This window comes from Malaclemys terrapin, chromosome 5 (assembly GCF_027887155.1).
Source record: "Malaclemys terrapin pileata isolate rMalTer1 chromosome 5, rMalTer1.hap1, whole genome shotgun sequence".
Classification (NCBI taxonomy): domain Eukaryota; kingdom Metazoa; phylum Chordata; order Testudines; family Emydidae; genus Malaclemys; species Malaclemys terrapin.
The window spans coordinates 114578974-114595773 of NC_071509.1; the positions used below are offsets into that span (position 1 = coordinate 114578974).

The window sequence follows — 16800 nt, forward strand, 5'->3', positions numbered from 1 at the left end:
AATTTACAATTATATTATTATTATTTATCACCAATAATGTGCTTGCCACTGTATAGTTCACCAAGAGCTGAATACTGGCATTTTTACTCTGTGAATAGGCCCATTGAAGTCAGTTGAGCTTCTTGTGGAATTGGGTACTAAATTTGAGTACAGGTGGCAGAATCTGGCCCAAATATAGTCCCTGCCACAAAGACCGTATGGTTTAAAAGACAGATATAGAGAAAATAAGTTGCTCCTTCCTCTGGAGTGTGTCCTAAATCTCTTCTTCAGGAGCCTCTGTATATTACCATTGATGAGATCCAAAGGACCGGTGTGAATGTAAATTGCTTGTGAAGACCTAAAGAGCAAAGTTTTCTGAAGGTTCCAAAACCTTGTGGTGCAGGTGTCTTGGATTCCAGGAGTGGGAATATACATAGGCATCTCTGGAAGATCTAGTTTATAAACCAAAGTTATTTACCAGAAATTGTTATGAACTCAACTTGAACATTGCATTATGAAAGTAAGTTTTCTACGGAGGATTTAAATGTAAGGAGGGTGGTAGTTTTATGAAGTCGGATTAGGAGATTTCATGCATAATAGACAGCATGTAAAAGATTTCATAGATGGGATGGGAGAAAGAACAATTGTGGGCATCAGGACTGATGTCACCAGTGGAGCAAAGGAGTCTGGGATGAGAGAAGGAATGCAGTAAACAATATCAATTGCCTCTTTCCTATCTGTGGATATTGCATTATTAATTTATTCATCATTTTGGTATAGGTGAACGGAGAATTCGAGTGCATACACTTTGCTTGCCCGTAGTCACTTCACTGGCTGATGTTTATGCAGGAGCAGATGTACAAGCAGCTGTCTGCCTCTTAGCAAACATGGGTGAGTATGGCAATAGGTGATCAAATATGTAATTGGCCAGGTTTGCAAAGGCCCCTTATGCTCAACTTGATGGCACATCTGTGTTTGTTCATGTGTAACACAATAACTTTTGAATGCTGCATCTGATCAATTCTCATATTCTAGGGAATGTTCTAGGCATCAGTAGCCAGAACCATGTTGATTTTGGGAGAAAAGGACTACGCATGGAGCCCTTGCCATCTGTTTAGCACAGCTAGAGCTTCAAACACCTCTGCAATTGTCTGTAGATCAAACTGGTTGATAGTAACCCTAACATCCTCCTGCATAACAGTATTCTGATCTCATCTCTGTCCATCTTCCCAAAAGAGTTCAGTATGTTGACACTCTAAATGACTTATATCCCGAACAAATAATAAGTGGGGGGAGGAACAAGCATGGATGGAATGGGGGTGTGCACATATCCCTTGGCATGATGGAGGGGAATTGGGGTGGACCCGGTTATGGGGTGATGAGGGAGGGCACAGAGCCCTTAGCATCGGGGGAATGGTGAGAATAGGGGCAGAATAGGAGACCTTGGTCAAGGGCTGAAGGGAATGGGGTGCACATAGAACGTCTGGCGGGGGGAATGCTTGTTTGTGGTGGGTGGGTGAGAAAGAGGGAAATTGGGGCTTACACAGAGCCGCAGCCATTGCAGGAGAATGGAGGACCTTGGAGTGGGGGCAATAGGGAGTACATGAGCCCCTGTCCTGGGGTGAGAATACGGACCCTGGTATATAAGGAGGGGGCGCACAGAACCCCTGGCAGAGGGGAGATTGGGTGGATTTCCAGGGAGTCCCTGAAGGGAGGGGATGGGAGGATGGCAACAGAGCTAGTGGATGGAATGTAGTTTACAGAAGCTACAAAGTGTGCAACACCCTAGCATATTACATAAAGTACTACATTAAAATAACGTCGGTTAAGAATTGCCAGATTTATGTATTCCCACACAACCTTAATTTGGCTCAGTGTACATCCAAACTGTGCACTGAGTGAGGCAGGGATGCTTGAGGAAGAAATAGTATGAGATCATAATGCAAACATACCAGAGAACCAAATTAAGGATGCCTAGCTAGCTGTACATCTGACATGTCCTTATTTTTGAGTCCTTGAGCAAAATGTTCTTTTAATGTAGCTTCCTAGTGTTTTTCAAGGACAAAGGTAAAAACCAATTTTGTTATGTATGTTTTGTACGGTGGTAATATTGTCGTCATCATCAGGGCTTGTACTGTGAACCTTTAGCATTGCTGCTTGACTTGCAGATTAACTACGTGAGCTGACAGCAGAAGAAGGCTGTTATCCCAATGGGGGGGTTGGTTACTGGGTCTATATGCTGGGTCCAGAGGGCAGTAAGGAGCAGCCCAATTTGGTATTCTCTTCCTTATCTGTGGAAGTGGGAGGCTCTTGCCCATGTGGTACCCCAGGAGCAGGGTTAGGGGGAGACTGACTTGGCTCTTCCTCCCCTTGGCAACTGAGGGAGCTCTGGCTTTGTATGGTGCCCTGTGGGGCTGGGCCCGTATGCTGGGTCCAAGAAAAGAGGAGGGGTTTTCACTGTAGGAAGCCCAGCCTGGTTCTCTCTCCCTCTTCCACCACATCTGCACTGGCAGCTCCCAGGCATTCCCAGCAGAGTGTCTGCTGCTGCTGTTTTGATGGTGGCATGGGCAAGCGCCATTAGAATGTTCAGTGACTTTGGTACGCTGCACACATTTTTCCTGAGGAATGAAAGTGAGAATCTCTTCCCATTTACTTCATTTGGAGTTGTGGGTGTTCAGTGTTTCTGAAAATCAGGCCCTAGCCTTTAATGATATGTATATTATAGTTATGTTATAGTTTTATTATTGTTACATAATGTATTGTAGATTTATTATGGTGTCTTCACTTTGCCAGGGTGATGTTGGATAACTAATTCTTTCTGGCTTATGTTCACCTTCCTGCTATTTCTCTCTGTATGTCTGTCTGTGTGTAACATAACTATTTAGTCACTTCCAAAATGTCAGGGAATGTTCTAGGCATCAGTGGGTAGAACCTTATTGGTGAAAATTGGAAAAAACTTGATTCAGAGAAAAACTGTGGCCCCCAGATTGCCTTGTGTAGCAGACTGATGGTGATCTCTGGTGCTGCTGTCCATAGATATCAGTGGCAGCAGCATAACTTGCTGTCTGGGGAGATTGACTGTATCCTGGAGTCTAGGCTAGTGTCACGTCTATACTACTGACTTCTGTTAGTCTATAGTTCTGTTGGTCAGGAGTGCAAATAAGTGTGCAGCAGAAGCCCCTAGTGTGGACACAGCTATACCAGCAAAACTGCACTTTTACCAGTATAGCTTTTTTTGTTCCTTTCAGGGAGTGACTTTATTATACTGGTATAAAGCTGGTATAGCTGCGTCCACCCTAGGTGTGTTTTGCCAGTATAGCATACTGGTATTCCTATATGGGTGAAGGGTTGCTATTGTAGACCTAGTCTCACAGAAATGAGAGCCCTAGAGAGAGGGCTTTTATGTGGCATGCTGAACGGAAAGTGGAGATCCAGAGAGGGAGGCAAAGCAGCTGGAAGGATGAAGTGATGATGGGGGAAGCAGGGATCCAGAAAGGGGTGGGGAGTGGAGGAGGGAGCCCAGCTTCAGTTTCTGAAGTGTGAAGAACAAGGGAGCTCTTAGTGCAAGGGCTGGGGGGGGTATCCATAAGCCCCATAACTCCCTCTCTGCTTCCCTCCAGTTCTCATGGTCCCTCACTATACCAAATTGCTGAAGGCATCCCATGCTGCTGTCTACACATTGCAGGCAGCAGCTTCATATGCTGCTCTCTCTCACTGCGGGGTGTGTAGCTTGGCCAACAGAAGAAACAAAGTGTGACCCTGTAGTATAGAGGTAGTCAGTTATTTTTTTTTGTCGAGGTCCACATTTCTTGTCAAGGTCCAGACTCCAGGGGAAATCATTTAAAAAAATAACAATAGTAGTAAGTAAATAGATTTTGGGGTCTGTTCAGAAGTGTGTGGCAGTTCAGATTTGGCCACAGTCGGTCTATTGCAGGGGTCAGCAACCTATGGCACGCATGCCAAAGGCAGCATGTGAGCTGATTTTCAGTGGCACTCTGCTGCCGGCCTGGGGTTCCATCTGTAAATGTCTTTGTTTTTTGCAGTGCACTGTGCAGTCTTGTAACTTCCTTCTGTAGCTTTGGCTGTCAGACCTGGTCTAATTTCAGTTGCTGATGACTTATGACATGCAGGAGACGAGGCTAAATAAGCTGGTGGTCCTGTCCGACCCTGGACTCTCTGGCTTATCTGGCCCCCATCCATGCAGTAGCTGAGCAATTCACTATTTTTAAGACACTTACCCTCCCAGCAGCCATGTGGGACAGGGCAGTTGTTCCCATTGTACAGAGGGAAAACTAAGGCACAAAGGAGACATCCACACTGTGATAAAAAAAACTCACTGCACCAAGTCTCAGCCTGAGTCAGCTGACTGAGGCTTGCAGGGCTGACATTAGCAATGTAGATGCTGCGAGACCTTTTCTGGGATCTCAGAGCCTGAGCATCTACATCACTCTTTTCAGTCCTGCGAGCTAGAGCCAGCTGCTGGCCATTTATAGCAGCGCAGACATATCTAAACAGGCTGAGTGACTTGCCCAAGGTCACACAGGAACCCTGTAGCAGAGGAAGGCAGGGGCAGTGGGTTGTATGGGCCCATGGTGCCCGGGCTCCAGGAATATTCAGGGCCTGGGGGCCCAGCTCCACCAGTGTTCGGAGAGGTTAACAACTGATCACTCAGAAGCCTATGTGCAGCTTAAAGTATCCAAATACGTGCCAGACATTGGAAAACTCAGCAAGGAAAAGCAAGGGAAAGGATCACACTAAACTGATAAGATCTGCATTTTAATTTAATTTTAAATGAAGCTTCTTAAACATTTTAAAAACCTTATTTACTTTACATACAACAATATATATATAATATAGACTTAGAGAGAGAGGGACCTTCTAAAAAGTTTAAAATGTATTACTGGCATGTGAAACCTTAAATTACAGTGAATAAATGAAGACTTGGCACACCACTTCTGAAAGGTTGCTGACCCCAGGTCTATTGACTACCCTGCTGTAGTATGTACTGTGTTTCATACTAATGGTCTACTAAACACATTGTATTGGGAGAAGCTAATAGCATTTCACTTTTATAGATGCTAAATTCACATTCGGTCTGTAGATGGCTTCCTACAACCAAAACATATTTACGGCCCTGGCATTGCAATCAAGGAAAAGTTTAACTGTAGCTGCTTCAGCAAAACAGATCAACATTTCTCTTACTACAAAAGCAGACCTCCCAACAGTCCCAGGTTTTGCCTTGACCTACAAAACTCCCTGTTCTGTGGGCTAACTAGACTCCGCTCCCTACTCCAGGCATTGCAATCTGCTTCTCCCTCCTATTCCCCCTAATCCTCCCTCACAGCCCCTCCCGTCCCTGTTCTCCAGTTTGTGCCTCTGTCTGGCTTTTTCTGGCACAGCTGGGCTGCTTTTGCATTTTAAGTGTAGACAGGCCCTTAGGAGGCTAAGGGCTCTGAGTCATAAGGATCCTAAAACTCTTTCTGGTTGCATAATTTGATGTTTAGAATTATGAAAGATTTCTGAGTACAAAACATCACTAAAAATTGAAACCTGTAATATGCAGTAAATGGGAATATCGAGGAACATTTGAAGTGCAGATAGCCTGTAAAAATAAACAGAAAAGATAAACATTTCTCAGATTTCTCGTTCAAAGACATTTGGTCCAAACTGCAAGAGGATAAAGGGAGAAGCTTCTGCTGAAGTTGGCATTAGTCACTTTTTAAAGTAGAATGAGACCTACGATGGCAGTCTTCCAAAGCATGAAACTTAATGTATGGTTTATTAGAAAACAGTTGTCATGCCTTTGTTTTTGACAGACATCTTCATTTTTTCCTTTCACCCAGAAGCAATGACCATCAACTGTTTGCCACTTGCTTACCATTGTCATTTAGCACAGTGTGTTCTTTTTTTTCTATTGACTGCTTCTGAATCAATATTCTTTTTCTTATCACAATGTCAAAGCTGGCACATAACGGGGGAATAATTGCTCTGTTTAGGGTGACCAGACAGCAAGTGGGAAAAATCGGGACAGGAGGTGGGGGTTAATAGGCTTCTATATAAGAAAAAGCCTCAAATATCGGGACTGTCCCTATAAAATCAAGACATCTGGTCACCATAGCTCTGTTCTTAATTATTCTCTATTTCCCCAATAAGATTCAGCAATTAAGGCTTTTATTTATTTGTCTACTTTTAATTCTGCAGCTGTGGATCGGTCAGTTTCATCAAGTCTTTCAGATGCAAGAGATGCCTTAGTGAATGCTGTGGTAGATTCACTGTCAGCATATATCTCAACTGCCTCAAACCTGCAGCAATCCTCACTGATAGCACCAAATTCCCTCAGACTGTTTCCTTTATATGTTTTGGCTCTTCTCAAACAGGTACTTTATAATATAGTGTTCTTTGTGTTGGGCATCAAATACAAAGCAATGTTTTTCTTTAAGTCTTCAGCTTTAATGCAGGCTGTAAACATTGATTCATAGTCTAGCTTCTTTCCCCTTTTGATGGAGACCCTTTTGTTAAATTATTGTGAGCTATCCACTTTATTTTTGGAGAAAGTATCCTTGTACATAAATTGTTGAAGAGTTCATTTGCATGAAAAAGATGTAGCTAATGATATGTCATCAGTTCCTGACTAAAATTTTCAGGGATCCGTGGCCGCAACCGCGTTATATGCAAATTCGTGCTATATAGACGCGTGTTCTAGCGAGTGTCCGGTGAACTTCATATCGATTTTGTTTACACTTTCATTTCATAACAAAAATTAGAAAATCAGTGTTGTCACCATTAACATTTCTAAAATTTGGGATTGAATCAGTCTTGGTTGAAATTCTGTCTAGAAGCAATTTATTTCTTTTTTCTCAATTTCAAGCAAATAAACTAAATACTCTCAAACATATGTGTAACCAATACCTGAGACCTCTAAAGAGAAATGGGTAACATCAGATGTCAGTCTCGCTTGTGATTAAATGAGAAACTGATGATGAAAGTTAACACTATGTATTTGTTAAGTGGGGTTTCACGTCAAAGAAATGCTTAATATAGCACTAGGTTTACAAACCTTTAAAATGTTTACTTTTGAAAGTTTTTCATTTTAAAACAAAAGCAAAATCTTATTTAAAGGGTGGAGGTAGAAAGAGCACTTTCCTCGGGCCCTGATCCCAACAACAGATCTTGGCTTAAGATGAAAGATGTTCATATTTAAAGCTTGCATAGTCTGTACAACATTTTCCAAACAAAAGTTCTCTCTCTAAAATTAAAATTAAATAGTAAAGTGGAATTTCTTCAAATCAGAGGCTCATAAACTTTTATCTCCTTTGAGGCTCACAGATAGCCCAGGACCAACATAGGACAGTGATTAAGGCTACCCTGGAAGACTTAGCAAACAAGAGCAACAAAATTGGATATTTCAGCACAAAGACACCTAGATGACATTGCTTTAAAAGTAACAGCCGTTGGGGAGATTAACAGAAAAATATTTTGTTTCTCATTTTAGAAGCCCAGTGGGGTACAAAAAGGACAGTGGAAATATTTGAGAAACATGACAGACCAAAGAATTAGAATACTTTAAATTCATGTTGGAGCAGAAAAGATACAGATCCAGTAAGGTCTGACTCTATTGTTACAGAGACTTCTGATTGAACATGGGTATTGCCCTACTGGATCAAACCATTCCATTTAGTCCAATGTCCTGTCTCTAACAGTGGCCAATGCCCACTGCTTCAAAGAAAGTTGCAAGAAATCATGCAGAAGACAGTTTATGGATTAACCTGTCATCAAGGAAAGTCTTTCTAATCCCCATTTGGTAGAGGCTGGTTTGTGTCTAGAAACATGAGGATTTATGTCCCTTCCAAAACTTTTGGTTATTTTTTAATCTTTACTACTGTAAATTTGGATATAATCTTGTTATCCAAGTAAACATCTAATTCTTTTTTTTGACTCCTACTAAGATCTGAGCCTTATTGATATGTTGTGGCAATATGTTCCACAACCATAATAGTTGTCATGGATAAAGGTAAGGAAAATGATGGAAGCAACAAAATATCATATCATATGCTAAATGGGGAAAACAATCTTCCTTTTGGTCGTTGTCGTCCTCTTCATAAGCAGAGGAAAGATGATTGGATTTAAAATGCATCAAATTTGCCATTCAGGTTAAACTTGATTTGTTGGATACTTTAGAATATTTTAATGGCAATATTTCCTTTTGAAAAATTAAGTAAGTTTTTGCCAACTGTATATCTGAGAGATTCATAACGGGGTTGGTTTTTTTTGGCCAGTGCCAAACCAACATTTTACCTCTGATTTGTTTAAAAGCAATACAAAACATATAAAAGATGCCTAATGTCAACATACTTTCTTACAGAAAGCATTTAGAACTGGCACTAGCACACGCTTGGATGATCGTATATATGCCATGTGCCAGATAAAGAGTCAGCCTCTTGTTCATCTGATGAAAATGATACATCCCAGCTTGTACAGGATAGACAGATTGACCAATGAGGTACAGTATAAAACCATTTCTTATGGAATAAATTATTTAATTCTGAATAAAATAGAATATCTATTGAACCTACTGTAGTGCTGCACCAGCAGTTCCTTTAAAAGTTTTGGGTGTAATTTCAAATATTTACTTCTACTGTGCTTGCCATTGTAAAATACAATAGATAAAAATATCCTCCAAAGGTTTGTCTCAGTGATTGTGGTACTCTGTCATCATCAATTTATATAAAGAAGAGCAGATAATATCCATTAGGTCTGTTACTAGAGGTTAAGTTCTTCTAGCCGTGTGGGAAGGATGAATAAAGTAGATATGCTGGGGGTTTTTAATTTGTATATACAGGTGGATGAAGTTATTTGGCTCAGAGTGGAATGATAAATACTTAGCTGCTTTTCCATTGTGTATGGATGAAGTGGGATGTTGGTATGTCTGTCTTGGTGGTTTGGGTGTGAGGTGAGTGGGATTCTTTTAAAACATTAAAAAAACATTAAGGTTTTTTACTGACTGTTAAAATGTAGATGAGGTATGGTGATTGGAAGTAATGGGGCTTTTAATTAATAGAATGGGCATTACTCAGGATCAAAGTTAACCATGCGACAAAGAGTCATGTGGCACCTTATAGACTAACAGACGTATTGGAGCATAAGCTTTCGTGGGTGAATACCCACTTCGTCAGACGCATGCAGAAGTATTGACGCATGCGTCTGACGAAGTAGGTATTCACCCACGAAAGCTTATGCTCCAATACGTCTGTTAGTCTATAAGGTGCCACAGGACTCTTTATCGCTTTTTACAGATCCAGACTAACATGGCTACCCCTCTGAAAGTTAACCATGTTTGTAGAACCATAAAGTATGCATTTTAATAACTAATGCCACAATAAAAGTTTGTCATTTATGAATTTACATCCCTAACTCTAGTTTAAAAGTTTTATTTGAAGTATTTTAAAGAGCATTACATAGTAACTATTTTTATACGGTCATTGAATCTGACTAGTTTAGCTGACAAATTTCTTACAAGCTGTTTTGACCAGTGCTATTTCAAAGTTTGATTAATGATTTTAAGGAAGCTAAACTAAGCTAAGTTTACTTTACTCTGGTGTATGAATTAATAGGTGTTTCTGGCACTTCACACACCCAATTAACTGTCCTACAGTTTCTTTAAACAAGCCAATCCAAGTTTTTTGTTTCTTTTGCTACTGACACTGAAACACCTAAAGTCAGCATATTTGTATGTTAAGCTCTTAGTGTTAATGGAAACACATCGGCACATCTCATTGGAAAATCCAGTTCCTAGTGCCAAAGGATTTTAACCCCCTTGTCTCTTGCAGAACTATATTTTTAAAACAGTCTGGTATTTTTGTTCACTGGCAGAAGTTAATTTAAATATTTCATTCTGCATACCATGGGTTTGCCAGGGTATTTCCTCAGTTCAAAATATTTACCGAGTAGTTGCTTTGTTTATTTTTTTATTCTTATTGTCCTAACAACATTTTTTAAAGGAAGCCTTGCAGAGTTGAGCTATATTAGAAACAGCCAAAAAGAGGGCCCTTTCAAACCAATTAATCCCAGTTTTTCTTTGTTCATTATAGTGATATCATGTTTTCATAACTTAGGCCATGTCACAGCTCCTACTTATGGGTCATTAAGAAAGTCATTTGAGCAGGGAAAAACTTAGGATAGTTTGGACTGACAACAGGACAGGCCTTTTGTTCAAGGATCAAAATAAATATAATGCACCTTGTCAGCTTGTAAGCTGGAGAAAAAAAATCTTTCCTGATCTTTGCAGAGGATCAGCTTATGCTATATAAGCATTACATTTTGTCCTTGTGCCCATTGACACATGCATATATGAAAACAGATTTGGCCCTGAAGAATGAGATTTAGTTTCCTTTATTGTCTTGCCTTGCACAGCTTCCGTGTTAATAGTGTTATTCTGTAACTTTTAAAATGTGACCATACTGTTCCTTGATGACCTCTACAACCATGAATACCATAGGTTGATTACATTTTGCCTAAATCAGTGTTTCCTGTAATTGGTTTTAAATTTCCTTTGAGTTTCAAGGATCAGCTTTCTTGATGCTCATCATAATTGTGTACAGCGAAGTCTCTTCTAGCTCTTCTTCTTCCAGGCTATATCCTACAATTCTCTTTTTTTTATGTACAAATCCCACAAGACCACTAATGAGTTGTATTGTATTTCTGTGGACTTTTAAAATCAATGCTACATTTTTTTAAATATAATTATCATAATTCAGTCCAGATGTGGGCATGTAATCACTTATGTAAATTTCCAGATTCTTCTGTGCAGAAAGGTTCATGCGTCCTTAAAATAGATCTTCAGCATTGGGGCAGACAGTCACTGGCAGGGTGATCCAACTTTTGTACGCCTGGGAATTGTATTCCTCCTCAGCTGCAGATAGGCTTTTAAACAACTTCCCTGTTGTTTAAAGCAGAAACTGAAACAAAAAAAATTGAAAATGGAGGACAGTTTGGTCAATTAGGCCCTTTCAGAACTGTGTAGCCAAGGCCCAAGATTTGTCTGAGGGCCTTGTTAGCTGCTTTAACCTATATGCCAGTCATGGTTATGACCAAAAGGGGATTTCTGCTATCTGGGAGTGGCAATGTAGTACACTTCTGTAGAGTAGAATTTTAGATGGTTCTGCTCTAATAATGTTTCTGTAAGATAGGAGGATGGTGGCAGACAGTCTGTGGCGCTTTTGCCGTGGCTGTTTGTAACTTATTTTCATTAGATATCAGAGGTTAGGTTTCTTAGCTTATTTTTAGGTTTAGAAGTTGCAGGATGAGAATCCACTTAGGGTACGTCTACACTACCCGCCGGATCGGCGGGTAGCGATCAATATATCGGGGATCGATTTATCGCGAGTAACGTAGACGCGATAAATCGATCCCCGAACGCTCTCCCGTCGACTGCTAAACTCCAGCTCGGCGAGAGGTGGAAGCAAAGTTGACGGGGGAGCTGCGGCAATCGACCCCGCGCCGTGAGGACGCGAGGTAAGTCGAACTAAGATACGTTGACTTCAGCTATGCTATTCTCCTAGCTGAAGTTGCATATCTTAGGTCGATCCCCCCTCTCCTCCCAGTGTAGATCAGGCCTTAATGTAATATGTATATTTGTAACACATAAATTATATTACCACTTACATAATTCTCTTGATCTATATGGAAGAAAGATCACCTGGCATTAGTTTTAGTAATTCACATTAGAAGGACCTAAGATAAGGATAAAGATGACATTTTGTTAAATGAGACCCTCTGCAAGATATAACTAGAAAACTTACAAGTCTCTTTTCTGTTTTCTCAAAAACTAGTTACACTTGATGCTGCTGATTATATGTCCTGTTTTATATAATAGGTTTTCTGTAACTCTTTATTACAGGGTGCAATACATGTTAACGACAGGGTTGTTCCTCAACCTCCTCTTCAGAAGTTGTCTGCGGAGAAGCTGACAAGAGAGGGAGCTTTTCTTATGGATTGTGGATCAGTAAGCTACCTATTCCAGTAGCTTTTATCTGATATGAATAAGACAAATATGTTTCATTTCAGACTTTTAATTGCAGCTAACTCATAGTACCAATACTCTGTAGTTTTTCGACCTTAGTTATTCCAGGATTCTAAATTAATGTCTCAAATGAGAACCTTGAATGTCAGCATTGAATTTGCAAATATCTAGTTTTGTGATAAATTTCTTAAACAAGCATGGATATTAATGTTTTAAAGGTTAATTTTTCATATTACTCTGCATGTATACCAATCAATGTTAGTTTAAATTGTCCTTCCTGAAACTTAAGGCTTTCTTTTTCAATTGTTTCCTTAATGATGTTCATTGTTTTGAACTGAATGCACCACGGTCCCAATCTAGCAAATCACTTATACTCATACTTGTGTGATTGAAAGCAGGGCTACAGACACAACTGAAGAAAATAGTTTTCTACTAAAGTACCATAAGAAAGTATATTTTAGTCTTGTTATCTGGAAATGAAGAAATTTGAACCCTGTACGTTTAAAGTGTTCATCATGACTGGTGAAGTAGCTTTTTCCTGCAAATGTCACAACTGTTGACCTGCTTAATCTGAATAATTTGAGAATACTTCTTTAATTTTAAAAAAGTTTTCAAAAAGTGTTTGTACTTACTGTAGTTTCTTAGATGCTATTTAATGATATAACAGTAGATGGTGCCAATTGATTAATAAGGCAACCGTATGAAACATTGTCAGTAGGAGAACATTTATTGAAACTGCTCCTGTTGCTGAATATCAGCTCGTTTGAATTAGAAATGTATTCTGATAACTTTAGTTCCTTGGAAGAATTATCAAATTCTGTATGAAGTTATCAGATTTTACATGAAACTTTGCAAAACCAGAAAAATATCGTGCTAAACATTTTAACCCCAAAACAAGTCAAAATCACTAAAACATTTCATTTCATTTCTAAATCTAAACTCCAAAACAAATAAAACATGAAAACTCAATACTCTAAAATATATGCAAGGCATTTTCTTCGCTAACATTGGTTTTGGTCTTTTACAGATATTTTACATTTGGATTGGGAAAAGTTGTGATAATAGTTTCATAAAAGATGTGCTCGGATACCCTAACTATGCATCTGTACCACAGAAACTGGTAAGTGTCTTAATGAGTTATGGAATGTAATACATACATTGCCAAGTAGTCTACGTTCTCCCTTGTATTGGCTCTATCAAATTATGAAACTGAATTAGATTTATTTGATTACATTCATAATGCTAATACCCATTTGTCAGCTTTGTCCAGTCTTTTAAACGTATGTTTAAAGAATGTGGGGCACCATACAATTGTTTGAATTGTAAAGTTAGTTTAACTAAAGCACTAAAAACAAAAATACCAAGGGATTCATGTAAGCAGATTAAAATAATCATGAGATTCTGACTCAGCTGTCAAAAATGAAGGAATCCAGAATTAATATCGGAACTCTTCCATTCATAATTTACCCTCTTGAGGTAGTGGTGTTTGGAGAGTTGATATTCTGTGAACTCAGTGTAGTCCACAAGATCTACAGTACAAGAGATAATGAATAAAGGGTTGAATTTAAACTTTACTTACTGAATTTTCGTAGCTTTGGTCAATTTTAACAAGAACACCAACCATTAAAAGTCACTGGGACTTGACATTCCCTGAGATGCTTTTGAAAATCTGCCCCTAAATGTATTTGATTCAGACAGTACTAAGATTTTATTTCCAAAAAGTCAGAAAACAGCTGTTTGTTTTGAGGATCGAGGGACCTTATTAAGATACTGTACTGTACAAAAAAATCTGAACAGAATTGTATTGAGGTAGAACTAAATATGTTAGATACTGTAGAAACACACAGGAAAACAGGTCCTGCCCTAAAGATTACAATATGAAGGACAAAAAACAGATATTTTGGGGGGACGGTGAGAAGTGAAGCATACAGCAGAGTGGTCAGAGTGAAATCGAGCACAAAAACAATGTTAGTTCCAAGTTTTTAAAATCTGTTTTGCATGTGTAATCTAGTCCTAACTATCCCTCTACTCAGCCATAATTAGTTGGCAATTGTAGGTGACACCATAGAAGGGGGTTTTAAGGATGGATTTGAATGAAGAAAGGGTAGTAGTATCTTAATAGAGGAAGATAGATGGTACAAGAATAGCTTTATTATTTTCAGTGAAAAAGCAAAGGGGTGATGAATTTATGCTAGGGAATGACTGGCCATTACAGAAATGTAAGTGAAACTTAAAGATATAATTCATTCTAGCCATTTACTACAGAGGACAGTAATTAGTTTGAAAACTGTAATCCAATAAATGAATTTTGATCCCATGTTAATTGCCCCATAAACTAAGCAAGCCTCAAAGGCAGTATGATCAGTTCAGGCAGAATGAAGCATCTTTCTTTCGCTGCTCAGCAATGATCGTGCAGCCAATTAGATAGACGAGTCCAATCTTTGTGTTGAACTTTAGGGGTTGCTGTTCAGGGCAGTTTGTGGTGGTTGTATGTATGTGGGTCTCTTTAGGGCTGTAAAAGTAATCCTGAGGACAATGCTCAGGAACTTGTGTGGGGAAGAAGTTAAAATAATGCATTTTGGGGGTCGGGGGGGGAAGGGAAGGTAAAATGTGAATACAGTTAGGACAGAATTTATCTACATACTGTTATTTTTATAGGCCTGTTTCCTAAAATGTCTTGTACTTCAAATATAGTGATTAATTTTATTTAAGGATGAAATCTTTGCACTTCGGCTTATCAAAGAGAAAATGCATATGTAATACAATTCATAGTAAATAATTTTGTAGGATGAGATTGGACTGTTTCCCTTGTGGATCATGTCATGACTGACATCCATCTTCTCCCAAACCATTTTTAACTCTTATTCATGTACCTATTTTACTAATTGGTTTCTTATATATATATGTATATATGCACCCATTCAGTACCCAGAAACATAATGTATAAAAAATGGCCGTTTAATTTGTCAGTCATCCACGGTTGGGGAGCTTTACATGGAATTTATTTTTAGAGTAATTGTTCCAGCCTACCATTGATTTATTTCTGCATGATTTATTTTAATTTGTTAGGTTACATTTCCTTGCATTATAAAACTTTATTTTTCTAATTACATTTTTCAACCAGACACAACTTCCAGAGTTAGACACACTTTCTTCAGAGAGAGCCCGATCTTTTATATCCTGGCTTAGAGACAGTAGACCTTTAAATCCAGTTCTTCAACTAATAAAGTAAGTATTTTTACAGTTAAACTTTCTGTAATCTCATCTTTTATACATCTCTGGGGAACAGAATTAGATTCCATAATAGCAGCTCTCAAATCCTGATCCTGAGAGATACTGAGTGCCCTCAACTTCTAATTGAAATAAGTGGGAAGCAAAGGCACTCAGCACATCATAGAAGATGCTGAGCACCTCACAAGATCAGGCCCAGTGGTATCAAAGACATCTTAAATGCAGAGATTGCTTTACAAAATATTTAAATTCATTTAATTTTAGAGTGCCAAGTCAAAGTTCAGGCATTAATATATTTTACTATTATGAAAATACTAAACAATATGTGCCCCATGATAAATTGAAGTAACTGAATCAATTTCCAGTCTCATTTTATATTAAGGCTCCATTTATAAATGGTTTATAGAGTTAATAAATTATTAATGGATGTTTTACTTTCTTAATCGGTTGTTATAGATGTAGTCAGACAGGTCAATAAGTAGCTTATAACCAAGGTTTATAACCATCTCAAACACCTTTGTATGCCTACCACCATGTCTATAACTAATGTGCTACTAATCTCTATAACATGTTTACAATATTTAACAATTTATTAATCCTTTATAAACCATTTATAAAATGGAACCTTAATATAAAATGTGACCTGTATTCTAATTCATCAGAGTACTATACATACTATTGAATTGCTTTACTGAAGTCCTCCTTCTTTTCAAGCTATTACCTACTTGAAAAACCAAGACCTCATAAAATGCTTATAGTTGTATCCAGTCAGTAGATTTTTCATCTCTGACAGTGATTGATACACCATGTCTGACAGGTTTTTAAGAGAAATTACATTGAATGTTGGCTCCTGGCTGTTGTCCATGAAGCAAATATTGGTCTTATTTTTTATATGTGCGCAAGAGGTTCAAGTAAATTAGAGTGGCACTGTTGGCTCAACTATCTTGTAGTAAAGGGTGTATCAGCATTTCCTTTGACTTCTTACTTTTCAGAAGTTATTGGTTAACTGAGAATGAAATATCTGTATCTTGGGTAAATTTTTGACACCTTTAAAAATTGAATAAATCAAAAACTGTTTAAAGAAATGATTATCAGTAATTTCAGTTGATTTATCTAGAGATTATCTTTGTCACCCAAATTAATGAAAGACAAGAAATTCAAAGTTAGGGCTGAAATTCCATATTTAATTCTTAGCCTAGCTGCTGCTTTTGTATTACAGTAGCATCCTGAGGCCTTAATAAGGACTGGGGCATAATTACAGTAGGTGAGGTGCAAATGATGGAGACAACCTGTGCCCCAGTGAATTTACAATCTAAGACACTGATTCTGCAAAAAAGTTTGCTTAGCTTTTAGCTTGCAGTAGCTTCAAGGATGCTGTTGATATGTTTAAGGTGTTTTCTGGATTGGGGCCTTATTGCCTCTTTCACTCTCCTTTCTCTGTTCCACCTGGAGAAGGAAAAAATTGAGGATTATATGTCAGCAGTGACTATAATCTTGAAAATTATACTAAAAGTTTAAAAGTTAACCAGATCAAAGTCCGTTGCTGTCAACAGAATCATGGCACCTGCTTC

General features: G+C 38.5%; 1 protein-coding gene across 4 annotated transcripts in view; it reads left to right on the forward strand.

Moving 5' to 3' along the window:
- Positions 1 to 16800, forward strand: part of SEC24B (SEC24 homolog B, COPII coat complex component) — a 100325-nt gene that overhangs the window by 79938 nt on the left and 3587 nt on the right. For all 4 annotated transcript variants that reach the window (XM_054029908.1, XM_054029909.1, XM_054029910.1 and 1 more), the window contains 6 exons: positions 760 to 870; positions 6181 to 6356; positions 8342 to 8479; positions 11876 to 11980; positions 13026 to 13118; positions 15123 to 15226. In XM_054029908.1, the coding sequence (XP_053885883.1) occupies positions 760 to 870; positions 6181 to 6356; positions 8342 to 8479; positions 11876 to 11980; positions 13026 to 13118; positions 15123 to 15226 (727 nt within the window). The remainder of the gene's footprint in view (positions 1 to 759; positions 871 to 6180; positions 6357 to 8341; positions 8480 to 11875; positions 11981 to 13025; positions 13119 to 15122; positions 15227 to 16800) is intronic.